Source organism: Mirounga leonina, unplaced genomic scaffold (genome assembly GCF_011800145.1).
Source record: "Mirounga leonina isolate KUSES-001 unplaced genomic scaffold, KU_Mleo_1.0 Mir_126, whole genome shotgun sequence".
In the NCBI taxonomy this organism is placed as follows: Eukaryota; Metazoa; Chordata; class Mammalia; order Carnivora; family Phocidae; genus Mirounga; species Mirounga leonina.
This window is the reverse complement of record NW_023270314.1, coordinates 35,273,656-35,300,410: the sequence shown is the minus strand read 5'-3', so window position 1 is coordinate 35,300,410 and position 26,755 is coordinate 35,273,656. Positions and strand designations below refer to the sequence as shown.

General features: G+C 35.4%; 1 protein-coding gene across 3 annotated transcripts in view; it reads left to right on the top strand.

Moving 5' to 3' along the window:
- The window catches only part of CNTN1 (contactin 1), a 361,942-nt gene that overhangs the window by 278,068 nt on the left and 57,119 nt on the right, over nucleotides 1–26,755 (top strand). For all 3 annotated transcript variants that reach the window (XM_035002871.1, XM_035002873.1, XM_035002874.1), the window contains 3 exons: nucleotides 1,720–1,878; nucleotides 12,156–12,305; nucleotides 21,168–21,238. In XM_035002871.1, coding sequence (XP_034858762.1) covers nucleotides 1,720–1,878; nucleotides 12,156–12,305; nucleotides 21,168–21,238 — 380 coding nt within the window. The remainder of the gene's footprint in view (nucleotides 1–1,719; nucleotides 1,879–12,155; nucleotides 12,306–21,167; nucleotides 21,239–26,755) is intronic.

The window sequence follows — 26,755 nt, the reverse complement described above, 5'->3', positions numbered from 1 at the left end:
CCCTGAAATATTCAATTTAATCATTGACTTGGGATGATGCTTTACATGAAGTAAAGGGGTAATGAAAAATGCAGTTTTTTCTTTCTGAATATTGCATGTGTTCTATATTACTTATGTGTCTATTTGCATTTATTCTGCATGTTGTATTTTTTACTTTTAATTAACATCAAGAAGTTTAAGTACACTATTACAAATTATACATTTATAAAAGTTTATTTACCTTTCTATTCATATGTTATATACCTCCAAATAATAAAATTTACTGCCATCAATAGGATGTGTCTTGCGTTATTTTAGTATTAGCAGTAATATATTTGTGTGAATCTACCTACACCTCTTCCCCCTCAAGACCAACCACTAGGAGATTGTCTATACCTTTTCAAAGACCAAAACCCATTTGGAGGGAAAAAAAAGCCATGAAACCATGTAGGCTAAACATCTGATTTGATCAATAAATAGTAAGGCATTTATATTTAGCTAAGAGATAAAAACAAATGTCTTATTTAGTACTATATTCAATACGAAAAAATAAAGATATCATTTTAACAAAGTTGTAATTATATTTAATATGCCTAAATTAGCTGGGGATGGACCCTTTCTGCTGCAAAGAAAACAAGTGATAGTATTTTCTGAAATGTCTATTAAAGGATGTCTCTATTAACTGGGAAACTTCTTTAGCATTGTAAGCAATGGATGCCACTGTACCACTTAAAGCATGTTTTTTCTCATTTTTAAAAACAAGAAATTGTGATGCAAAGTATAAATATCTTGTATGCCATTATCATGGCATTTTTGCTTTCAATTATAGTTATTTATTTGCTGGTCCATTTCACCCTTTTCAAGACAAAAAGCTCTTCAAAACCCAGAAGTTATGTCTCATTTGTCTTTTCATTTCTACCACCAGGTACAGTGCTCTCATTGAATAATATTGGTGCTGAGTGAGGAAGCATCTATGAAAGCCTATTTTTAACATTGTTTTATGTTTTGCATTAATAACTCTTCTGTCCTAAGCCTCTTCAATATATTATTCAATGTTTCAGGGCATTTCTGGTATACCTCTGAGTTGACAATTGTTTTCTACATTTTATAGAAGTAGAAATATTTCTTTTAATATTATTTATGCCTGTTATTATAACTAACATGAAATATGTTATCCAAAATGATACATATAATCATTCCCAGATTGTATGTATTTTCTACTCCAAGTAAAATAAATTACCAATAACCATTTAGGGATATAGAAAAGTGTTTGCCATTTGTGGGAGGCACAGTGAAATATTTGACTAACTATTCTCATATCTGGACTGAATTGTGCTACCATATCTGATTTATGCATTCAGCAAGCATTTCTTAAATTGCACTGTGCCACAATCTGTTAGGTCCTCTTAATGCCAACTGCATTTTCTAAGTCAAAGATTTTCATGTGTATCCATTTTACGAGCCAAGGATTGTCATATGTATCTTGAATGGTAATGCCATTTTAAAATGATAGCATGTATCTCCTTATTTAAAAAGAGACACTGTGAAATCATTTAGTGAAGACCATAAGTACTATTATTATCATCTCTTATAGTTTATATTTAAAAGGAATGTGGTAACACTGATTATATTGTATAAATGTTCTTTGGATTAATTTCAAAGAGGATGCTTTTGTATTCTAATGTGCACTTAATTCACTAATTGGGATTCACTGATTCATTACCCAAATTTTCATTCCAGGCCCTCCAGGCCCTCCAGGTGGTCTACGAATAGAAGACATTAGAGCCACTTCTGTGGCTCTTACGTGGAGCCGTGGTTCAGACAATCATAGTCCTATATCGAAATACACTATTCAGACCAAGACTATTCTTTCAGATGACTGGAAAGATGCAAAGACAGGTGAGTTTCATTTGTCTGATTAATCTGTACATTTTTTAAATGAATTCCTTTGTCAAAAATGAATATCTGGATTTTTTAAGGATTTCATCTACCTTGAAGTTCTTTTCTATTTTTAAACTTTTTTTTTTTTTTAAGTATCCCAGTGCATTAGTAGTGAAGGAAACCACAAGGAAATTAGACATTTTAAAACTGCAGGGGAAGAAGCAGTGGGTCTGTATCTATAATGGGAAAGCAAAGAGAGGCCTCCTGGTTTTCTAATTTGAGCTCTGTGTAATTCTAAGATTTACTAGGGGAAAAAGAACTTTGGGAAATCTTTTTTTTTTTTTTTTTGGCAAATGACATCTATAGCTTATTATTTATGACCCATTTTTTACAATTATATAGGTACTATAATTCTGCATTTTTAAAAGCCACTTTGTTTATAAATATTAATTTAAGCACCCAATTCTTATTACCATAACCTTTACTTTTCAAAGATGATCTTACCTGCTTTGAATTTCCTCAAAACATCTTCAAGGAAGTTTTGGATTTTAATTTTTTTCTTATATTAAGATTTTCTAAAAGTTGATCAGGAAAAAAAAAATAAATGAGTAAATGGGCTCCTTCCTGTGTCCGTAATTATTACATCCTCATTTGTCATGACTAGCCTGTAATTTCACACAGCAGTTTATCTCTTATAATATCAAAGAAGATAGATAATCCTTTTGATAAAATAACCTGCTTCTGTTTGTCATTTTGACATTATTTTTAAACAAACTTAGTGTTGCCAGAGTTTCTTTTAGATACATAATGAAGACATAGAAATATGTGCTCAGTTGTCACCAGAGGGGAGAAAAAAAGACAAAAGTGAATAAAATGTTTATCCTTTTAAAAAAAAAAGAAAAAGAATTAATTCCAGCGTATCCCAAACCTGCTCTCATTTTTGCTTCATCTTAAGGTAATGGGATTTATTTGTATTGATCACTGAGAGGTTTTAATTTAGATTTAGTTTACTTTGATAATTTATTGCTATCATGGAAAATGAACCAAATATGAACTTGAAGCTTGTTATGAGGGTTTACATATATTCTAGTATTAAGTGATTCTCCACATAAGTGTATAGAATACACATGAGTTAGAAATAGGTAAAATATTTCTATTACATCATGTTGCTGAGTATAAGAGTTACTTATAAATATGCTTGGCAAAATCAGACCATTTGAAAAATTACCTAAGAAACCATTTAGATGTTTGATAAACCTAAAGTGTGGGCAGTTTCTATTTCTCTGAAGACAATGAAAATGGATGATAATGATGAAACTATAGATAATATTAGATATTTGGACAAATTGACACTGATTATAGATACTAGAGAACAAAATGTAATAAACACATTTAAAATTTTTGTTTGCTTTGAAAAAGGAATAATAATTGTAATCATTTCCATTAATTATGTATGCTTACTGGGTAGCTCAATTAAAATACCCCTCTCATTAAAAAAAATATCTATCTATCTATCTATCTATCTATCTATCTATCTATCTATATATATATATTCCACTAGAAAGCAAGTTCCATGAGGATAAAGATTTTGTTTTATTCACTACTCTATCCTTAGCTCCTAGATCATGGCCCTTAATGCTTATTTATTAAACACATTCACTGAGCCTCCGTTGTATGCCAGAACCAGTCCTACATGCTGGATATACACCTGACCATCCATGAAAAAAACAGAGAGAGGAAACACACACACACACACACACACACAACAATCCTGCCCTCAAAGCGTTTACATTCTAGTAGGAAAGATGATGATGAACAAATAACAAATCACTGAACTCTACCTCTGAAACTAATAATACACTATATGTTAATTAATTGAATTTAAATAAAATAAAATTTAAAAAAAGAAAAGAAAAAAATAAAATGTATAGTAAGTCATATGGTGATTAGTGCTAAAGAGAAACATTAGAGAAGAGGAATCAGGCTTCAGGTGTTGCATTTTAAAAAGGGTGCTTTTGATATTAGTATAGTCACCCCAACTTTCTCATGGTTCCTGTTCACATGTTTTATCTCTTACAACTGTCAACCTATTTGTATCTTTGAATCTAAAGTATGTTTTCTGTTGAAACATATAGTTGCATCTTGTTTTTTTTTAATTTTTTATTGTTATGTTAATCACCATACATCATTAGTTTTTGATGTAGTGTTCCATGATTCATTGTTTGTGCATAACACCCAGTGCTCCATGCAGAACGTGCCCTCTTTAACACCCATGACCAGGCTAACCCATCCTCCCACCCCCTCCCCTCTAGAACCCTCTGTTTTTCAGAGTCCATCGTCCGTCTCTCATGGTTCGTCTCCCCCTCCTATTTCCGCCCCCCTTCATTCTTCCCCTCGAGCTATCTTCTTTTTTTTTTTTAACATATATTGCATTATTTGTTTCAGAGGTACAGATCTGTGATTCAACAATCTTGCACAATTCACAGCGCTCACCATAGCACATACCCTCCCCAATGTCTATCACTCAGCCACCCTATCCCTCCCACCCCCTCCCCCCGCCGAGCATATGGCAGGGGAGAGATGTCCAGGTGGGAGATGTCACCGGCTGGCACTATGGGATAGCAGTGGGAATGGAGAGGAGTGGGTGAGTTTGAAATATATTTTTGAAGGCAAAACAGAACTTTCTGACAAATCAAGTCTGGAGATTTGAGGGAAAGGGCAGAACTGAGGATGATTCATGGGATTTTGGCTCTAGCATCTGGGTAGAAGATAGAAGCACTTACTGGAGAAAGAAGAGAGATTAAGTGCAAGTGAGGACTTTGTTCCATTTTGGAATGGGTTCTCCATTTTTTTATGTACAACTGAATTTCCGTCTAGTATCATTTTCCTAAGAATTTTTAAAATATTTCTGAGTGTGCAGGTTGCTGGAGTCAAAGACTTCAGCCGTTGTACATTAGAAAATTTCTTTCATTTCGTATTTGTGATAATTTTTTGAATGTAAGTTCTAAGTTGTTTTTGAGCATTTTAAAAATATTATTTCTTCATCTTTTTGCCTTCATTGTTTGTGATAAGAAGTCAACTATTGTTTTTATTTAATGTGTCCATTATCTCTAGCTGCTTTCAAGATTTCTTTTCCTTTTTGCTTTTCAGCTTGATGAAAATATATTTATCCTGATGAGGGTTTCCTGGCAAGTTGGACCTTTGGGTTGATATCTTCCCCAACTTTGGAAATTCTCTGCCATTATATCTTCCAGTATTTCTTCTGTCTCATTCTCTCTTTCTCTTCTTGGTCTCTATTGCCATGTATGTTAGATTGTTTGATGTGTTCCATGGATCATGGATGTATGTTTGTGTGTATTTCTGTTTAGATAGTATCTAATGACTTGTTTTCACTTCCATAGATTCTTTCCTCCGCTACATTCAGTTTGCTGAAAATCTCATTAAAATGATTTTGATTTTGTATTTCTTTCTATTTCCAGGATTTTTTTTTTGTTTTAGCATTAAGCTCCTTTTAGTATTATTTACATAGTATTCCATAGAAATTTCTTATTTGTTTATACAAGTTGTGCATCTTTACCATTTGATACTTATACATATTTATAGTAGTTATTCTATCATCCCTGTCTGATCATTTAATACCTGGGCCATCTTTAAGTTTGGCTCTGTTGATTTTTTTTCCTTTGTTAAAAACAAATCACATTTCTTTGTTTTCTCATGTCATGATAATTTTTTTCATATCCAAACATTGTGTAAAAAAGAATAGTAGAGCCTAAAGTAAATATTACTTATGCCCAGGAAAATGCATGTCATTTTTTCAAAATTGTCATTTTGTCAATATAATTTGTAGTTGAGGTGCTCTGAGCTTTGCAGTTGGATTCAGTTCAGTAGAGGCCAAGCAAATTTGAGTGTAAGATCAAAATCCTCTCACATCTGAATGTTTTCCAGCCTTACCATCAGACTTCAGTTTGCTCTTCTAGCCTGGCTCTCAGGAAGGGTTCTTTCAGCTTCCCTTCTTTTGCCCCAGACAGCTATTTTCTGATAACTAGTCTAAAATCTGGAGTTCCTGAGGGTGGGAGAAGTTCTCAGTTCTCCTGCATTCAGTCAGACTTCAGCAGACCCAAAGCACTAGTCTTTCTCTGGGGAAGCCGATCTGTCTTCACTTTCCTGCCACTCACCCAGCCACGCACGGTTACACGCTTATTCAGTAGAAGGCCTGAAGTGCAAGTGGCAGGGTCTCCACTTTCCTGCTTTGCTCTGAGACTTGAGCAGATCTGAGATGTCTGTGCCTCAGAGGGAGGTCTCTCTTGGCTCTCTTGTCCTGCCCGCAGCTTCTTTGAGTACTCTTGGTGAAGTTCTACAAAAAGAATTGGCTAATGGGTACAGAAGCTCCTTGATTTGAGGGCTTCTGGGGATTCAATACAGTCATTCCAACCTACACTTTGTCTTTAAATATCTTGAAAAGTTAAACTGTTTTCTTCTTATGAACATTAATGACTATGTCCTCCTCTCCCCATTGCTCTACCTATGATGACTTTAGTTCATTAGACTTCTTCACAAACTCAGCTCTCTGACAGGCTCTGAAAAATGATTATTTTGTAGATTGTCTTACCTGTTCTTTTTGTTAGTTATGTAAGTAAAGTTCTCTTGTGTCAGTATCCTAACTGGTTTTTTCAATGAATGCAGTCATGTAGTCTTTATTTCTAGCGTTGTCCACTAAAAATGGAAGGTGCAGGACTAAACTCAGTTTTATGAAGGTAATTATTTAAGTTGTTCAGTAAATATTTTTCAAAGATATAAAGTTTCAGCAGTAGAAGAATTACATTTAGAATAATGAGATGAAAGAATAGACTGTTTATCTTTAAAACAATCTACTGTAAATATTACTTCTCTTGGACTTTCTAGGGGATAGGCAGCAGAAATATGATGCCATTCTCAGGATTCTACAAGATACATAGGTAACATTTAGAATGTTGTGTTTGATTCTATGCTGCTACTTAGAGAAGAAAAATTATAGAATATTGTTGGTGATGGGGTATATGTATGGAAGTAGGTTGAACAAAAAGAGGCCTAGAAACCATGCTATGAGATCAACTGAGAGACCCAACCTGGGATATGATCTCTAAAACGAAGAAGAAAAATGTTTTTATATTTAAAATTCTGTCATGTGGAAGCCTAGAATTACAAATTAACATCCTAGCACAAAAATGTTTCTCTGAACTTTAGATTATTTCCTTAGAATAGTAATTTAATTTTAAAATTAAATTATTTAGCATAAACATGTTTAAACCCATGAGCTATACTAAAAAATTACCCTGTAGAAAGGTAGAAACAATTTTTATTCCTGCCACCAGTATATGAGTATCTCGTCTACCATATTTTACTTATTACTTAGTATTTTTTAATTCTTTGCCACATTGATAGGTTAAAAAACTGGAAAAAAAAAAACCCACTATGCTCATTGTAGAGTACTTCTTAGAATTTACTATTCTCTTTTTTGCCTTTCTGTAGCTTCAGTTTTTGTTGTTCTTATTTCAAATATGGATTTCTGGTTTTTTATGAGGCTACATTCAAATTTTCCTTAAAGAAGAATCAATGAATCATATCTTCTGGGATGCCAGAGCACAGTTTGTTTCTCTTTTGCTGCAGAGAACTTTGCCAAATCTATGGCATCTGGCCAAGTTCTGCCAGAAGCCCTGTGAGTTGGGTCTGGAGATGCTAAGGAGACACAGAGCCAGTGAGATGGTTTTAAATGCCCTTTTCCCTTCTCAAACACAGACCTGCCTTATCAGTTAGAAGCTCTGAGTGGGTTCTGGATAATTTCAAGTACTTGGGTTTTGGATTGAGAGGAAAGAACCTAAAGGTCCTGGTTGTATTTAAATCCTAAGGAAATACCAGGATTCACTAGACAACTTCAAAGAATCTAGAACAGGTGGGATAACACTACCTACAGTTTTTCTTCAAACAATTTTTTTCTTTTTAGTCCTGAGGTCATCCTGGCTATTTCTGAAGCTTTTCAAACAGCTAGTCCATGTGGTCTGAAGGCAGAGTGTCATTAACATGGCTGCCAGGCAACTAAAGCAGTATGAATTATTGGCCTTAAGATACCCATGAGGCTTGCTTCTCTTTTCCTCCAAAGAATAGTTAGAATCATTTTATTCTGAGCCTTATGGACTCAAAGTATTTGCAAATAAATCTATGGATTACTGTTTATGGTTGGTTGTTAAAATAAGATCTTCTCAAGAGGGTCTTTTGACCTGAGTGTTTAAAGTAAGGAGTATGTCTCCTGCTCTATATCCCTTTGATTGAGATTTACACTCACAAGTAAAGCCAACATTTAAATAACCATCAGGTTAATACTCAATATGTTTTGTTTTGTTTTGTTTTTACAGAGAGAAGCTTCTGACAGGCATTATACAGTTAAGATCTGATATTTCCATAGTGAAATTATCTGTAGAAAAAAATGGCCTAGGCCCAAACTGACCCACTTAAAACTCAGGAACTTGTGACCCCAGTCCTGATTTCTAGCACTTGCCTCTGTTGTGCAAAGTACTCTCCTCTCTTTCTGACTCTAGAAATAATAAACGGATTGTAAAGAACTTGGCTGAAGAGGGGGGACACGAAGTCCCTCTGCTCCTGACTGTTCTCCATTTGGCTTGGGCATGAATCTGCTTCCAAAGCAAAGCTGAACTCTGCTCCCAAACTCTCTATGTAGGTGGTTTTAGAAAAATAAAGCATATCCAATAGTTCCTCCCAGGACTGAAGGAGTAGGGGGAAGATGGCATGGGCTAAAAATCCATTTATAAGGATATTTAAGGCCCAAATAAAACAAACAAAAATGTATAATAGAGGTAGAACAGTAGCAGTGGGGGAGAAAGGATCAACTCACAGTTAGAGTAGGAAAGGGATTAAGTGGATTGAGATAAGGTGTATTTTCTGATAAGATAATTTATGGGCTGAATATAGGCATAAGAGCCATAGAGTGTTGGCTATTTTGTGGTGGGGCAAGGTAAAGGAATGCCCTCTTTGTCTTTCACCAGTAGCCTATATGATTCAGAGATTGTTAGTAATCAATCAGTAAAGTGATTGTTATACACAAGGCTGTACTTCTTGCATTGAGACATTGTCTACTCTAAATAAGCATAACTTTTGTATTTATACATTATTTATATTTGTTACAAATATTTAATAAGTAGTACTATTTGCAAAACACTATGCTAGGTATACTAGGCCCAGAGAAGTTCCAAAATAAGAAGTAGAAGAAACATGTGTATGTCCACAAATGAACAAACAAGGCGGGGAAGCAGAAGAAATATTTTTAGTGTGGGATGCCTGCATCGAGATTGGAGCTGGGCAACAGTAAAAGAGAAATCAAGCTTTAAATCTTGTTCTCATTATGTGGTGTTCAAATGTCCTGCCTCAATCTGGAGGAAGGAAAACAGGCCAGATAGAAGAGCCACTTCTAATTCTAGATACATTTTTCTAAAATGAAAATGTTAGTCATTTTTTTTGCTAAGTTATTCCTACTTCTTACATAGATGGTTTTCTTTAAGGGGTATTATAAATATATACCAAAACATGTTTGTTTTGGATATTTATATTCTCATAAGTTCTGATGTTAATGTATATTAAGAGGAATGATTATAATTGGTTTTATTCTAAAAAGAGCACTTTTAATGCCTTTAGCAATCCTGGTAGAGAATGTTATCCTTAACTTACAGGTATCAAATTATTTCCTAACTATTCAGAAGGTACGTTCTAGAAGTCCATCTCTCTACCATCCACTTCTTGTTTCCCCTTCTGAGAGAGTTGTTTGCATCCCTGAGCCAATGGTTTCCTACTGGTATTTACCTAATGGTAGTGACTCCAAGGCTTTTTGCTTATTCTTCCTTTCTTCATCTCAGTCATTAAAATCAAGGGACTTACAACCTCATCTGCAATCCAAAGCCCACCACAAAAGGAGCCCCGTTGACTTTTCCTTCTTTACCTTTCATCATTCCTCCAAATATTTTCTGTGGTCAGTTAATGATTTTCTAGTCTTTGAACATACACCTGATCTTCCATTTATTTGGGGGTATTTTCCTATTGGATCCTCACATGTGCTCAAAAATCAATCTATCAGCTGTAGCTTCTACTGCACACCCATCTGGTTCTTCTTGTTTTGACCCAACCTACACTTGCCCATATCTGTTGACTGCCTAGCTACTTGAAAAAGCCTGGGGTAGCCTTGACCATCATGAGAATACCATACCCTTGTCAAGAGAGTGCTTGACTTGTTGGAGTGCTTCCAACATTTCCATTCTTCAGGCATTTAAACGATGCTGGGATTTTGCAGCATAGGAAAGAGGGGAGAGATTGGACTACCTCCTTGAGCCTTCTACTGTATGTTTTTACTTAGGCCTCCAAACTTATAAGATCACAAACTCATAAATAGTTTCATCAACTTCTGATTTTAAAACCCTATATTAGTTTCCTAGGGCTGCTGTAACAAGTTGGTTGCTTAAAACAACAGAAATTTAGTCTCTCATAGTTCTGGAGGCCAGAATCCAGAATCAAGATGTTGGCAAGTCTGCACCCTCTCCAAAGGCTGTAGGGAACAATTCATTCCTTACCTCTCCCAGCTTATGGTGGCTCCAGATATTCCTTGGCTTGTGACCACAGAGGCAGAAGTTGAAGTGTTGTGGTCACATTGCAGCTTCCTGTTCTACGTATTTCTCCCCTCTGTGTTTCTCTTATAAGGACACTTGTCACTGGATTAAGGGCTCATCTAGATAATCCAGCATGATCTTAACCCAAGATCCTTAACATAATTCCAGTCTTAAACTTGAAAGTTTATACAAAAGCTATTTTTTCCAATAGGTTGCATTCACAGGTTCTAGTAATTTGGGCATAGATAAAACTTTTTGGTAGGCACAATTCAACCCATTATTATAAAAGCTTATCTTCTCATAGGAGGCTCAAAATTATTTGAAGGTCTCTAGAAGGGAAGAGGGACCACCCTACCCAGTGTCACAACATCCAGCTGTATTTTTCCCTTCTTTACGAAGAGCCCTTTACAAACTAAAACTTCACCTTCCTTCCCCCAACTGCCTAAAAGAAGTCCCTTGGTATATGAAGTAAGGCAAATTCTGATTTGGTGTGAGGGAAGGGTGGAAAAAATAGGAAATAGGCAGAATCAAAACATGAGAAGGTAAAGCCTAACTTTTAATCAGAAAGTAAAAAATATATGTCAAATGTAGAGAACAAGTTCATAACGAAATAAAAGAAAAGATGGCAAAATTTGTGTCCAGGAGAATTAAAATTGTGGTAGGGTGAGGCATGGCATGGTGTGAGGCACACAGGTAGAATAACCATCAGGTTAATACTCAATATGTTTTGTTTTGTTTTGTTCAAAGGCAGAAACTGGACACTAGGACCCTTAGCATTTATTGTGGAGACGGGTACAGCACCTTGAAAAGCTAGATATTCATGGTCTGCATTGACAGAAAAAAATTCCCTAAATGAGATGATGAGTCATAGACAAGCCTGAAGGAAAAAACTTTCCAAATAAGTGATGTACAAGTATTTACACGCATATGTATGTGTAGATTAGTTATTAAAAACACGTGGAAATATTTTAAGAGAGCTTAAAATACTGGATAGTTCTGCCTTCGTTGTATGTTTTATCATATCTCAATGCAATAAGCAATCTTGGATCATATCCTACCCATAATTTGTAATCTTTTTATTACTTAGAAGCATGAATTATGAGAAGTACTTAATAAATCTTAATAAACTATCATTTTATTATCATTGCCCCAAATAATTTGGGTAAAAGTGTACAAAACCAACTAAAAAAGGGTATAAACATATAGGTACACTAGTAATAAATCATTGACTACCCATATGCAACATCAGTGGCAGTCCATAAAATTTTTAAGTGCCCCAATTATACACTTGCCTCAGTGTCTTTCTAGATTCTACCTTGAGAATATAGCTTCTTGCTATTCAAGGTGGAGCCCAGGGATTAGTAGCAAAAGCATGACCTGGGAGCTTGATAGAAGTGTAGAATTTCACTCTCTGACCTTAGGTTTATGAAATAGATGATTCATATGCATATCACTTTTTCTAGTTTATTATTTATTTATGATCTCTCTGCTTACTCCCTTGAACTTAACATTTTGTCATTTCTAGTTTGTATTTTTATTTCAACTCAATGGAATATGTGCCATTTTCTCAAAATAATAAAATAAAAATGGGGGATTATAAAATTGATGTTATCCAACTAATATTCTCTGTTTAATATTCATTTTGTTTAGATCCCCCAATCATTGAAGGAAATATGGAGGCAGCAAGAGCAGTGGATTTAATCCCATGGATGGAGTATGAATTTCGTGTGGTAGCAACCAATACTTTGGGTATAGGAGAACCCAGTATACCATCAAACAAAATTAAAACAGATGGTGCTGGTATGTTGAAGAAACTTTTTAAAATTTAAAAGGTTTATAAATACAGTGCCACTTTAATATATAGCTGAATGTATTTCAAAATAAATCATGCTCTGAGGTAAGTGATTCATCTAAAAAATGTGTATATGTATTTCACACAGGTGTGTGTACTCTGTGTCAAGACAGTAAAAAATTAAAAAAAAAAGGAAATATGAAGTTTAAGAATATTTTTACATAATTAATATAAGGAAAGAGGTAAATAGAAATCACTACATATTCCACTAGGGACCCCTAAAATGAAGTTGGTATTTAGAATATAAACTTTCATGTAAATTCTGAATCTTAACCAGGCAGATTCTTAATTAAGCAGATCCTGGATTTAGAAGGTTCACAATTTTGCATGTCACTCAAAGATGTTTATAACTGAGTGGCCGTGGGCTATGGTCAGGGAGGATAAGTTGAGTAGGGAGTAGAGAGAATGGGATGAGAACTTCTCAGATCTATACCACTTGGGGAGTCATAGCATTTCTGAGTAATAGCTGTAATGTGTTCTTTTAATATGAGGTGGGACTCTAACTATGCTCTTTTATCACTGCTCAGCCTTGGATGTTCTTCCAGTTTAGATTCACGTTTTTATGCTAAATACCAAGTCCATTTAAATAGTCTTTAGTAGGAGAAGTACTCAGCTCTATTTTCCTTTTCCCCTGCATTACCAGGCAAAAATATTGTTCTGATTCTAATAATAGCTCTTTTTTATTATTCCTTGTCTATGAAAAAGAAAATGTTTTGTAGGATCTCTGAGTTTATTTTTATTATGCCTTGCCAAAGTTCAGTGCTTTATTTGGAAGAAAAGATTTTAAAAGGATGACAGACTGCTGTTAAAATTCTGCTATGATATCTTAATATCACTAATCCACATTTCTGGCTTCTTCAATTTCTTGGCCTAACATCTAAATAGAATGATGAACTATGTCTTAGTTTTTAAAGCCAAGTTATTCACAGAACTGCCATCAATAAACTCTCTTAAATTTCCATGTAGTTTACTGCATTATTTACCAGATACAAATCATTATTCTGTAATAAAGGGAGAAAATAAATCCTGAAGTACTGATCACAGTACTGATTCACACATATTTCAGTTAATTCCTATAATAATATTTTAAAGTAGGTAATACAATTCAATGCTTATTAATGGGCAGTAGACTCACAGACAGTAAATAGTGTTGAGTGAATGTAACTACTTGCAAGACTCAGTTCAAATCCAGATCTGTTTGACACTTCTCATATATTGAGCTTTCTCTCTTACAAGTGGTATCTCAAGCAGGACTCTCGAAATGCCTATTTATATAAAAGTTTATTAGTGTTCTAGTAGAAGTTTAGATTTCATCCTTAACTATGGAACTAGATATGACTAAATAATATTTTTTTGTTTTGTTTTGGTATATCCACCCACGAAATAAACACAACTGTTACTTTTTTCTCACCTCATAGAATCTCATTAGGATAGGGAGGTAATATAAGTTGAAGCTCTACAGAACACAGATACCAGATAGCCAGGATTCTTGCGTTTGGTTTTTATTATTAGTCCCTAGAGCCACTTACTTTTTTTTTTTAAGTTTTTATTTATTTATTTGACAGAGAGAGACACAGTGAGAGAGGGAACACAAGCAGAGGGAGTGGGAGAGGGAGAAGCAGGCTTCCTGCGAAGCAGGGAGCCCGAATCGGGACTCGATCCCAGGATCCCAGGAGGGAGGGTCTGAGCCGAAGGCAGACACTTAACAACTGAGCCACCCAGGCGCCCCCACTTATGTTTTTAATAGAAACTTCAGTATGATGGACTGAACACAGTTGCCCTTTCTTGAAAGCCAAAAATAAAAAGGAACACGGGCGTGATCTGACTGGTGGTTTTAACCACATAATTTCATGCTGAGAGATCTTGCACTTGATTTAACAAGTATTCATTTTCAAAATAAAATTGCAAAAATAAAATTAAATGATTAAATTTATGCCTCAGTAAACTTATTTCAGTTAAAAAATTATAACTGAAATATAGGTCTTTTTTATTTTTATTTTTTAAAGATTTTATTCATTTATTCATGAGACACACACAGAGAGAGAGGCAGAGGGAGAATCAGTCTCCCTGCAGAACAGGGAGCCCAATGTGGGACTCGAGATCATTACCAGTGCCCACCGAAGTCCGACGCTTAACCGACTGAGCCACCCAGGCGCCCTATAGGCTCTTTTTAAATTTCATTGAGCTTGGGGCGCCTGGGTGGCTCAGTCGGTTAAGCGACTGCCTTCGGCTCAGGTCATGATCCTGGAGTCCCTGGATCGAGTCCCGCATCGGGCTCCCTGCTCGGCAGGGAGCCTGCTTCTCCCTCTGACCCTCCCCCTCTCATGCTCTCTCCTTCTCACTCTCAAATAAATAAATAAAATCCTTTAAATAAATAAATAAATCTCATTGAGCTTGATTAACTTGCCATTATTTCTTAACTAACATGATATAGAACTAAAACTTAATCTGAACACATTTTTTGAAGTACAAAATTCTTCATAGGAGAGGGAGGATACTTTTTCTGGCATTGGTGATAGATGTAGACCTTCCCCTCTCCTAGGAATTCTGATACAAACAATATCTTAATTATTTAATCTCGGAAAGTGACTGATCTGGTATACATAGCTTGATCATCTGGAAAGAATTATTTCAAGATCTTTTTTTTTTTAATCTCAAAGTAGAAATGATTAAATATGTTTTTAGGAATAACAACAAGAAGTGTCTAAGAGAAAGATTCAATCTGATTTTTGAATCTCAGCCTATGAATATAATTTATATTTAATATCATATTTAGAAGATCAGGATCCTTTTGATATACTTATCACCAACTGTTTGTATGTAACTGTGAAGACTTTTCAACCTCAGGGTCTTCTTACCCTTAGAAATGCTGGGAAAAACTTGTTTTTTGTTGGATTATTTCTTTCAACCAATAAATTTTTGGCATCACCTTTCTTAAGCATTGCCTTTTACGTTGTATTTGCTCCAATGGTATTTTGTAAATGAATGAATTCTCTAGTGTGCTTAGAAAATAACTTCCTTTGAGAGCCTTCAGAGCCAAAACAAACAGACCTACAAAGTGATAACAGTCTTGGTCCCAATGCAAGGTACAGCCCTCTAGTGATATAATGAGATGATTCATTCATTTCCATTGTGAAAAAATAACTCCCATAACCTCTAACACATTCATTAATCTTTCATGAGAAAAGTTGTAGGGTCTTATATTAATCAACTTTTATAGCTACCAGCATTTCAGCCCCTGCTATATATTATGACACAGTGCTAAGCTTTCTATTTGCGTTGCTCCACTTAATTCCCACAATAACTTCATGAAACTGGTATTGTTATCCCTAATTTTACAGACAAGGAAGTTAAGATTACAGCCTAGCTAATGTGAAGCAGAGCTGGGATTCAAATCCAGGACTTTCTAATTCTAAAAACTCTGCTCCTAAAACACTTTCTAAAAGGACTGTATTGAAGTTGAGAACACTATTTCAGTAAAATTTTGGTGCCATCATTTAAAACCTTGGATTAGAGGCAGATTATTTAACCTCTCTGAGCCTTAGTTTTCTCATTTCTAAATGGAAATCATTTATTCTATGATATTATTTTTTATGATTAAAAAATGTAAGGAGAGTAGTTAGTACTATCTAGTGCATAATATTTGCTGAATAAAATTTATTTATGATTCTTCTAATTCTCATTTTAAACTTTAATATGCTTATAAGAAAATATTGTCTACTCTGTAATTGATCACCTCATTTGGCAATATATTTCCATTTTTTTATAAGCCTAGAGAATCGTAATTTCATGTAATTTCTAATCATCTTAGAGGAAGAATTTTACATATTTACTCTAATAAAATTCAACAGAATATCTCTAAATGTTGTTTTTCTTTTCATCCTGCTTTTTGAAAATTTAATATGCATAAAATTAGACACTTACATTGTTCATTCTTACAAAAAAATAAAAATACTTTTTCAAAACAAGGGGATGTTTGTCTTGTCATGTACCATTATAACAACTCTGTAAGAGATGCCAGCATATGTTATGTGGGATAAAACCTGGTTCCCATTTGATGGAAAGGTTGCCCCTGCACCTCATTATGCTGATTGAAAGACACAACATTATCTAATGCAGCACATGCCCTTATCTGTCCAATTACTTAATGTTAAGATCGCATTGCACAGTTGAATATATTCTTTGGATTCAGACAAGTGCATTATAAAATGGATGGTCCCAAATGAAGAATTAGAAGATGTGTTTGTAATTCATTGTAGCCCATTTAATTTTGACTGTAAGAAAGAGATAACAAAAGCATCCTTCAAAGTAATGTGTCATTTTAAGACATACCCCCATAGCTAATGGATCTGCAGGTGCACTTGGTGAGTTGATATCCTAAAATGGTGCATTTGGGTTTGTTTTGAAAGCTTTGGCATTTATTGATGCAGGTTTAACCTAAGAAGGAAAAGAGAAAAAAAAATGATACAAGAATCGGCACTTTCATCCTTTGTATAGAGCTTTAATTTCCTTTCTAATGAAGCTACTCTGCTCTTTTATTTAGTTTTATTTTTAATTTTTTAAATTATATTTGATAAAGGTGAGAAATGGTGCTAAGAGCATATTTTGTAGCTAGCAAGGTACTGTTAAATTTAGTTGCTATCATTAGTAATAAAAGAGATAAATCTTTTTTAAAAGTAGCAAAAAGTAGATTTTTCAGCCACGAGGAGGCCTGTGTTAAAGCTATGGCTTCTCTCCATGTGAACAGTGTGACCTGGCTAGCTAAGTAACTTCTTTTGGGATTCATTTGCTTCACCTGTCAAAAGAGGATAAAGCTGCTTCTCTGTATACTTATTTCAAAGTGCTGATCTGAGTATCCAGTTAGGTGTGGTACGTAAAAATCATTTCTGTGTTCTAGATGAGTCTTTTATTAAGCTGGGCTTCTTCATTCATTCAGCAAACTTTCACAAATTAGGGATATTTAACACATTGAATTAAAACTGGTTGTACATATTTACAGTTGCTGTATTAAAGAAAATGCATCTTTAGGCCTGGAATCAGATTCCATTTATGTTGTGATCTTCAGTGGCTACAAAATTATTTGTAGAAGGAAAAGGGAGGAGCAAGAAGGGTAATACGGTGGCTCTGGCAGTTGGAAGTTAATAGAGGAGGATGAAAAGAGTAGCCGCTATCAAAGCCACAGTGATATTTGCACATTGTGATTTAGAAGAACCCATTATCAATTGTAATTTGTTTTATTTGAAAATAAATTTCACATGTGCCTTAGATGCTTTTGTTTTTCGTACACTGAGAGGGCGACATTAGGAAGTTTTAATTCTTTTCCTTAATTTAAACAAATAGTGTGTGTTTGGTTTGAGTTCTTCATAATAATAATATCATAATAATTCTATTGTGCATTATGATTACTTCAGTTTGTAGCAGTCTTTTCTGTCAGCATTTCCTCAGATGACTTATTCTTAGATTACCATTCTGTTGAGCAGTTAACAGATTTACTCTACCACCCATTTAAAATTCCTGTTTAAGATCAAAGCCTAGATTAATAAACAGGCCTACAATTTCAGCTTGATAAGAGCCTAAGACGTTAATATTTTTATGAACTATCTCGGACCCTGTATTGTTTTTACCTACTATGGAAAGAACATCAGTTTAACATGGTAGATGCATCAGGAATGTTAGCAATCTGTTCCACCAGCAGAACAGGAGATCATAGGGTTACAAACAACTCCTCTCATTTGAATATCCAAGTATTATGCAGTTCATTTGATTTTGCTAACAGCTAATCAGAAAGAATATATATTTAAAAATAGAATAAAAGCAGATCTAAGATGTTAATCTATACTTCAATTCCTTTGGTATTCTAGATTCTAGAGCATTACATTTATAACCATTTGAATCTCTTCATAAAAATTTGGTTTTAAATCACAATGAAATTTTGATGCAAATTAAAATGGAAAGTTACATCCATGGTAACTTTATTTCTGTAAAAATGGCTCTACAAGTTAAGTAATAATTAACAAAAACTAAGTAGTGAACAGTTTATTTTGGGTCAGGGGCCTGTCTTCAAATACTCCATGATATTCACAGTTTAGGATTTGTTGTAAACCCATTTCTATACTGTTAAATAAAAATCCAAAGCTCAAATAGGTACTTATATGCAAATTACCTAAGCTTTCAAATCTAAAAGTAAAATTGGCTTTGTTTTTATAAACTGAAAGAATAATTGTGACGTTGGCTTAATTTTCTTTTTAAATAATTTTTAGTTCTGTGATTGAAATACAGAGGCACTCTTCTAAACCTCATTAGGGAATCACTTAGACTGAACTCATGGCAGAAGGATAAATATAAAAACTCACTATTTTTAACCTTTTACAGTTAAATATTGTTTATTCATGATTAATTCAATAATTTTGTATTTTTCCTAAATAACTTATTAAAATCTTTTAAATGATTTATAGTTAAAAGAAAGTTTAGTTTGTTCACTGTTAAATTACTTTGGATCCCAAAGTTGAATAAGCTGCCTTGTGCTTAGAGTGATTTACTTCCCTGAAAGGAATCATGATTTGCCCAAGTCTTCCTGTTCATACAAGGCTGAATGCAAATATAGAGCATCTAGGTGCTCAGATTCTTGACAGATATGTAGGTTATATTTCAATTCCACCTGTGAAAAAAAGTCCCATAACTGCCAAAGCTACAACTGAACATTCAAAGCTAAATGGAGGACATTAAGTCAATAATTAGCCTAAGATACAAAACACTCTATTAAGAGGTACAGTACCTTCATTACTGCCTTTTATTTTAGCATTATGAGCTCAGTGAATAATCTTTGAAGAGCAAGTCAGTCTCGACTTATTGAAGCCTGTTAAAAGAGCTTAAAATAAACATTATGAAATGGAAAAAATTCAATCTAACATAAACATATTCCATTTTTAGCTCTGTTCTAAATAAAGAGGCTAATATTGATTATAATGAAAAGGATAACAGTGAAATGTTTTGGCAAATAATACTTGACCTGATGAAAGCAATATTTGATTCAACAAATTACAGTGTAATAAATTATTCTACTTATTTTTTTTAATTATTTGCCTGTGACCAAAATACTTGTATTTAGAGTTAAACGCACAAAATTTGATTTATTCATTGATTATAAAACAGCATGTTCTTTGTTTCTTGTTTCTTGTAGCATGTAGAGTTTTAACTTCAGAATATGAGTTATGGGGCTTAAAGGGTTTCCAAGAGTTATTTTAATATCCAGCCTTCAATATGTATTTTATCTAAAGTGTTACAATTATCTTTTAACACCTCTGTGCACTCAATTTTTATTTCTGACACTTATGTGGCAACAGTTGAATAGTAAAATAAAATCTCTCAAATTCATATTAACTCTTAATCGGAAATGGAAATCATCATATGGTTTATAGACATAAAGAAAACCATGCATGTTTTTTTGTTTCTGCAATTAATGTACCTTATTCAACAAAGAAATTACTAGGTTAACATAGGGGAGGTTGTGAAGTATTTATCTTTGAATCACAATTATTTGTTGGGTTCTGCAGCTTAGTAAATGTATGCATTGCTTTGAGCACTCTGAGGAAGGCATGGCTATTTCCTATTGGGAAGGATCTGGGGAATCAAGGAATAACTCATCTTTCATATGTTCTTTAAAATGTTAACAGATCTGGGAGTGATATCTCAGACTGAGCCACAACAGTTGTATGTAAAAACACACACCATCCGTATAGCTGAGTAGCTGATCTCTAAGTGCCTCCAGTGCAGGACAAACTATGTTTATCTATTGGTACAACTCCAGTTAGATGCAAATCCAATAAGACACAGCATACTGTAAGATATAGGATGCAAATCTGATAAGATATAGTGACTATCCTGAAGGACTTTCAGGGAGAGAGAATAACTTGGAGAAAAACAAAGAAGAGGCCATTGGACTTGGCAGTTAGAAGCAATTGTGTGATTTTTGAGAGAGTGATTTCAGTAATATAAAGAAGTAGAAAACAGATTATGGGTTGTTAAAAAGTAGTGATAGAGTGAAGTACAAAAAATAGCCATATACCAGTTCTTCTTTGCTGTTCAGTGACAGGAAAGTGTTTGATGGCATGGAGGGTAAGTAGAAGGCAATATTACAGATAATTTTTAAAGATAGACTGCAGAGTAGAATCCAATAGAATAACTGAAAACTGAAGGATGCTAGAGAAGATAGGAGTGTGGGAGTGTTGGCATCCCTGATGGGGCAAAATTCTAGAAGAGATTTAGGAACTGGAAGTGAGAGTACCAGAAACAATATTAGATTTCTAATATTTCCAGATATTTTGGGGTAACATTATCCAATGTTAGTGGACAGGCACTCTTTAACAGTTATTTATAGGTTAAAGCATAAAATTAATACCACAACAGTAAATTATTAGAAGGTCATAGTGTTGAAAAGTAAAAGCTGTGAAATATTTTCCCAACAAAGTGGATCTAATCTTTCAAAATCATATTAAATGAAAGGACAAAGGGAAAAAAAAAAAAAAAGATGTGTGTGGGGGGAGGGCAAATTTGCTTTGTTACCCATTACTGAAGAAAACCCACACTTTCCTATGGCACCGAATCAATGTTTGTCTTGGGAGTAAAATACATTATATACATATTACAGTTACTATGAGGCATTGTTGTTATAATTGAGCGGATCATGTGTACAGCTTGTCTTTCCCAGTGAAAGAAAAAATTCATGGTTTTTGTAGTGAATAAGAACTCTAGAACCAGAAAAAAATTACATAACCTAATTTTTCATTGTTTCATTTGTTCGTTTGTTTCAGCACCAAATGTGGCTCCTTCAGATGTAGGAGGTGGAGGGGGGAGCAACAGAGAGCTGACCATAACATGGGTGGTAAGTATTAATAAGTTGTATATATTATAGGCTGCTTTACTTACACTTAATCTCAAATCCATTTTGTTTCCTGAAATAAACTGAAACAAAAGACATTGCCCAGGGTGAATTGTTTTTGTTTTGTTTTGTTTAAATATACTAAGAAAAATTCTAATAGACAATTAAGGAAATTATCAACAAGTAGAAGAAACTGTGAGTTCACCAGAGGTTTCAATGTAGATATTTTTCTCCATTAAGTGAGTATAAAGAGAAATTGAAGATTCAATGGAAAGTAATCCACTCTTATTCCACATATGGTTGTTATTTACATTCATTTGTTGATCTATATCTTAACTAAGTCAAAAGCTTTCTAGTGAGTGTACACTGACCGCTTTTATTCATGGTCAAGATAGAATCAGAGGCCAAGGACACTGGCTATCTATTTGTTTTCTTTGCATTACCATATCTACTACCTTTTCTTGATTTATAAGAATCACCTGGAGAAAAGTAGGAATTTTGTGGCTTATATAGGAATAATATAAAAATCATTGGTATTATTTTTGGTGAAACTAATTTTTTACAATGTATTTTAAGTAAAATGTGAATTTTATTTTTTATTTATTTTTTATTTTTTATTTTTTTAAAAATTTTATTTATTTATTTGACAGAGAGAGACACAGTGAGAGAGGAGCACAGGCAGGGGTGTGGAGGGGGGAGAGGCAGGCTTCCCGCCGAGCGGGGAGCCCGATGTGGGGCTCTATCCCAGGACCCTGGGATCATGACCTGAGCCGAAGGCAGGTGCTTAATGACTGAGCCACCCAGGCACCCCCTTTTTTTTTTAAAGATTTTAATGAATTTTATTTTTTAAAAGAAAATTACAAAGGGGGGGAGGAGCAAGATGGTGGAGGAGTAGGAGACCTAAATTTCGTCCAGTCCCAGGAATTCAGCTAGATAGGGATCAAACCATTCTGAACACCTACGAACTCAACAGGAGACCGAAGAAAAGAATAGCAGCAACTCTCTGAACAGAAAAGCGACCACTTTCTGGAAGGTAGGATATGCGGAGAAGTGAATCCGAGGCGATATTCAGGAGGATAGATGGCGGGGGAGGGGGCCTCCGTCCGCCGCTTCTGGCAAGTGATAGAGCAGCAGAGCACAAAATCGGAACTTTTAGAAGTCGGCTCCGCTGAGGGACGTCACTCCGGTGGCTAAGCGGGGGGTGGAACCCTCGTGGGACAGTGTGGTCTCAGGACCCTCGGGGTCACAGAAAGACCGGGGGTGCCTGAGTGTGCCAGAGCTCCCAGGTATTGGAGCGGGGAAGCCGGCTGCAGAGATAGAGCCGAGGCCCAGGCTCTCAGCTTGGGGTTGCCATAACCGTGATCCATGGCACAGTCGGGCCACTGCTCCTCCAGCAGGGACCTAACAAGTGGCAGATCTGGGGAGACTCCCCTTCCCCCCACCCCAGGAGCAGCACAGGAGCACACCACAGGGGTCTGCTGGGTTTGGAGACTCCACAAGGGGTCATGAGCCAGAGATAGAAACGCTCGGTCACAGGCCGGGTGAGCACGGAGTGCAGCCGGAGACCGGGGAGACGGGAGTGACTGACTGCTTTTCTCTGGGGGCGCACTGAGGAGTGGGGCCCCGAGCTCTTGGCTCCTCCGGGGCGGAGATTGGGAGGCTGCCATTTTCACTCTCGGCCTCCGAAGACCTACGGAAAGCTTGCAGGGAACAAAAGCTCCCGAGAGCAAACCTGAGCAGATTACTTAGCCTGGACCAGCAAGGGAGGGGCAATTCCTCCTCTGGCAAAGACAGTTGGGAACCACGGCAACAGGCCCCTCCCCCAGAAGATCAGCGAGAACAGCCAGCCAAGACCAAGTTTACCGATCAATGAGAACGGCAGAACTCCAGCGCTAGGGGAATACCGCACATAGAAATCATGGCTTTTTTCCCATGATTCTTTAGTCTTTCAAAGTTAATTTTTTTTTAACTTTCTTTTTCTTTTTCCCTTTTTCAACCAACATCTCATCAATCCCTTTTTTAAAAAATCTTTTTTATTTTTCATTTTTAAAGTCATATTCTATCCCTTCATAGTAGTTAACCTTATTTTTGGTATATTTATGTAAGTTGTTCTCTCCTTAAAATTTTGGGATACAGTTTCTTCTAACAGACCAAAATAAACCCTAATTCTCTAGTGTATGGCTTTGTTCTAGTATCCTGCCTGACCACATTCTCTCCCTTTTTTTTTTTTAATCCTCTTCTTTCTTCTTTCAACCAACTTCTTATCTTATCAATTCCTTTTATAAAATCTTTTATAATTTTCATGTTTACAGTCGTATTCCATCTCTTCATCATATTAACCCTTATTTTTGTACATATATAAGTTTTTCTTTCTTTAAAATTTTGGGAGGCACTTTCTTCTAACAGACCAAAATATGCCCAAAATCTAGTGTGTGGCACTGATCTATGCACCAGCCTGATCATATATGATCATATTCTGTTTTTTTGTTTGTTTGTTTGTTTTTATCTTTTTCTTTTCTTTTCTTTTTTTCCTTTTTCTTTCTTTTTCTTTCTTTTCTCCTGGTTTCAGGTCACTTCTGATTTGTTTAGTTTATATTTTTCTGGGGTCATTGTTACCCTGTTAGCATTTTGTTCTCTCATTCATCTATTCTCCTCTGGACAAAATGACAAGATGGAAAAAAATCACCTCAAAAAAAAGAACAAGAGGCAGTACCGACTGCCAGGGACTTAATCAATATGGACATTAGTAAGATGTCGGAACTAGAGTTCAGAATGATGATTTTAAAGATACTAGCTGGGCTTGGGTGCCTGGGTGGCTCAGTTGGTTAAGCGACTGCCTTCGGCTCAGGTCATGATCCTGGAGTCCCGGGATCGAGTCCCGCATCGGGCTCCCTGCTCAGCAGGGAGTCTGCTTCTCCCTCTGACCCTCCTCCCTCTCATGCTCTCTGTATCTCATTCTCTCTGTCTCAAATAAATAAATTAAATCTTAAAAAAAAAAGAAGATACTAGCTGGGCTTGAAAAAAGCATGGAAGATATTAGAGAACTAATGGAAGATTAGTTCTTTTCCATTAGAAAAGAGCATGGAAGATATTAGAGCCTTTCTGGAGAAATAAAAGAACTAAAATCTAACCAAGTCAAAATCAAAAAGGCTATTAATGAAGTGTAATAAAAAATGGAGGCTCTAACTGCTAGGATAAATGAGTCAGAAGAGAGAATTAGTGGTACAGAAGACCAAATGATGGAAAATAACGAAGCTGAGAAAAAGAGAGATAAACAACTACTGGATCACGAGGGCAGAATTCGAGGGATAAGTGATACCATAAGATGAAACAATATTAGAATAATTGGGATCCCAGAAGAAGAAAGAAGAGAGAGGGGGGCAGAAGGTATATTGGAGCAAATTATAGCAGAGAACTTCCCTAATTTGGGGAAGGAAACAGGCATCAAAATCCAGGAGGCACAGAGAACCCCCTTCAAAATCAGTAAAAATAGATCAATAGCCTGACATCTAATAGTAAAACTTACGAGTCTCAGAGACAAAGAGAAAATCCTGAAAGCAGCTCAGGACAAGAGATCTGTAACCTACAATGGTAGAAACATTAGATTGGAACAGACCTATCGACAGAGACCTGGCAGGCCAGAAAGGACTGGCAGGATATATTCAGAGCACTAAATGAGAAAAATATGCAGCCAAGAATACTATATCCAACTAGGCTGTCATTGAAAGTAGAAGGAAAGATCAAAAGCTTCCAGGACAAACAAAAACTAAAGGAATTTGCAAACACAAAACCGGCCCTACAAGAAATCTTGAAAGGGGTCCTCTAAGCAAAGAGAGAGCCTAAAAGCAACATAGACCAGAAAGGAACACAGACAATATACAGTAACAGTCCTCTTACAGGCACTAATGGCACTAAATTCCTATCTTTCAATAGTTACCCTGAATGTAAATGGGCTAAATGCCCCAATCAAAAGACACAGGCTATCAGATTGGATAAAAAAACAAGACCCATCGATATGCTGTCTGCAAGAGACTCATTTTAGACCCAAAGACACCCCCAGATTGAAAGTGAGGGGGTGGAAAACCATTTACCATGCTAATGGACACCAAAAGAAAGCTGGGGTGGCAATCCTTATATCAGACAAATTAGATTTTAAACCAAAGACTGTACTAAGAGATGAGGAAGGACACTATATCCTACTTAAAGGGTCTATCAACAAGAAGATCTAATAATTGTAAATGTCTATGCCCCTAACATGGGGGCAGCCAATTATATAAGGCAATTAATAACAAAAGCAGAGAAACACATTGACAACAATACAATAATAGTGGGGGTCTTTAACACCCACCTCACTGAAATGGACAGATCATCTAAGCAAAGGAACAACAAGGAGATAAAGACTTTAGATGACACACTGGACCAAATGGACTTCACAGATACATTCAGAACATTCTATCCCAAAGCAACAGAATACACATTCTTCTGTAGTGCCCATGGAACATTCTCCAGAATAGATCATATCCTAGGTCACAAATCACAAAAGATTGGGATCATCCCCTGCATTTTATCAGGGAATGCTTTGAAACTAGAACTCAATCACAAGAGGTATGTCGGAAAGAACTCAAATACATGGAGGCTAAAAAGCATCCTACTAAAGAATGAATGGGTCAACTAGGAAATTAAAGAAGAACTAAAAATTTCATGGAAACAAATTAAAATGAAAACACAACTGTTCAAAATCTTTGAGGTGCAGCAAAGGCAGTCCTAAGAGAAAAGTATATAGCAATACAAGCTTTTCTCAAGAAACAAGAAGGGTCTCAAATACACAATCTGACCCTACACCTAAAGGAGCTGGAGAAAGAACAGCAAAGAAAGCCTAAACCCAGCAGGAGAAGAGAAATAATAAAGATCAGAGCAGAAATCAATGAAATAGAAACCAAAAGAACAGTAGAACAGATCAATGAAACTGGGAGCTGGTTCTTTGAAAGAATTAACAAGATTGATAAACACCTGGCCAGACTTATCAAAAAGAAAAGAGAAATGACCTAAATAAATAAAATCATGAATGAAAGAGGAGAGATCACAACCAACACCAAAGAAATACAAACAATTATAAGAACATATTATGAGCAACTCTATGCCAGCAAATTAGATAATCTGGAAGAAATGGATGCATTCCTACAGATGTATCAACTACCAAAACTGAACCAGGATGAAATAGAAAACCTGAACAGACCTATAACCACTAAGGAAATTGAAGCAGTCATCAAAAATCTCCCAACAAAAGCCCAGGGCCAGATGGCTTCCCAGGGGAATTCTACCAAACATTTCAAGAAGAATTAATACCTATTCTTCTGAAACTGTTCCAAAAAATAGAAATGGAAGGAAAACTTCCAAACTCGTTTTATGAGGGCACCTTTACCTTGATCCCAAAACCAGACAAAGACCCCATCAAAAAGGAGAATTACAGGTGCAGAAAAAGCATTTGACAAAGTACAGCATCCTTTCTTGATTAAAACT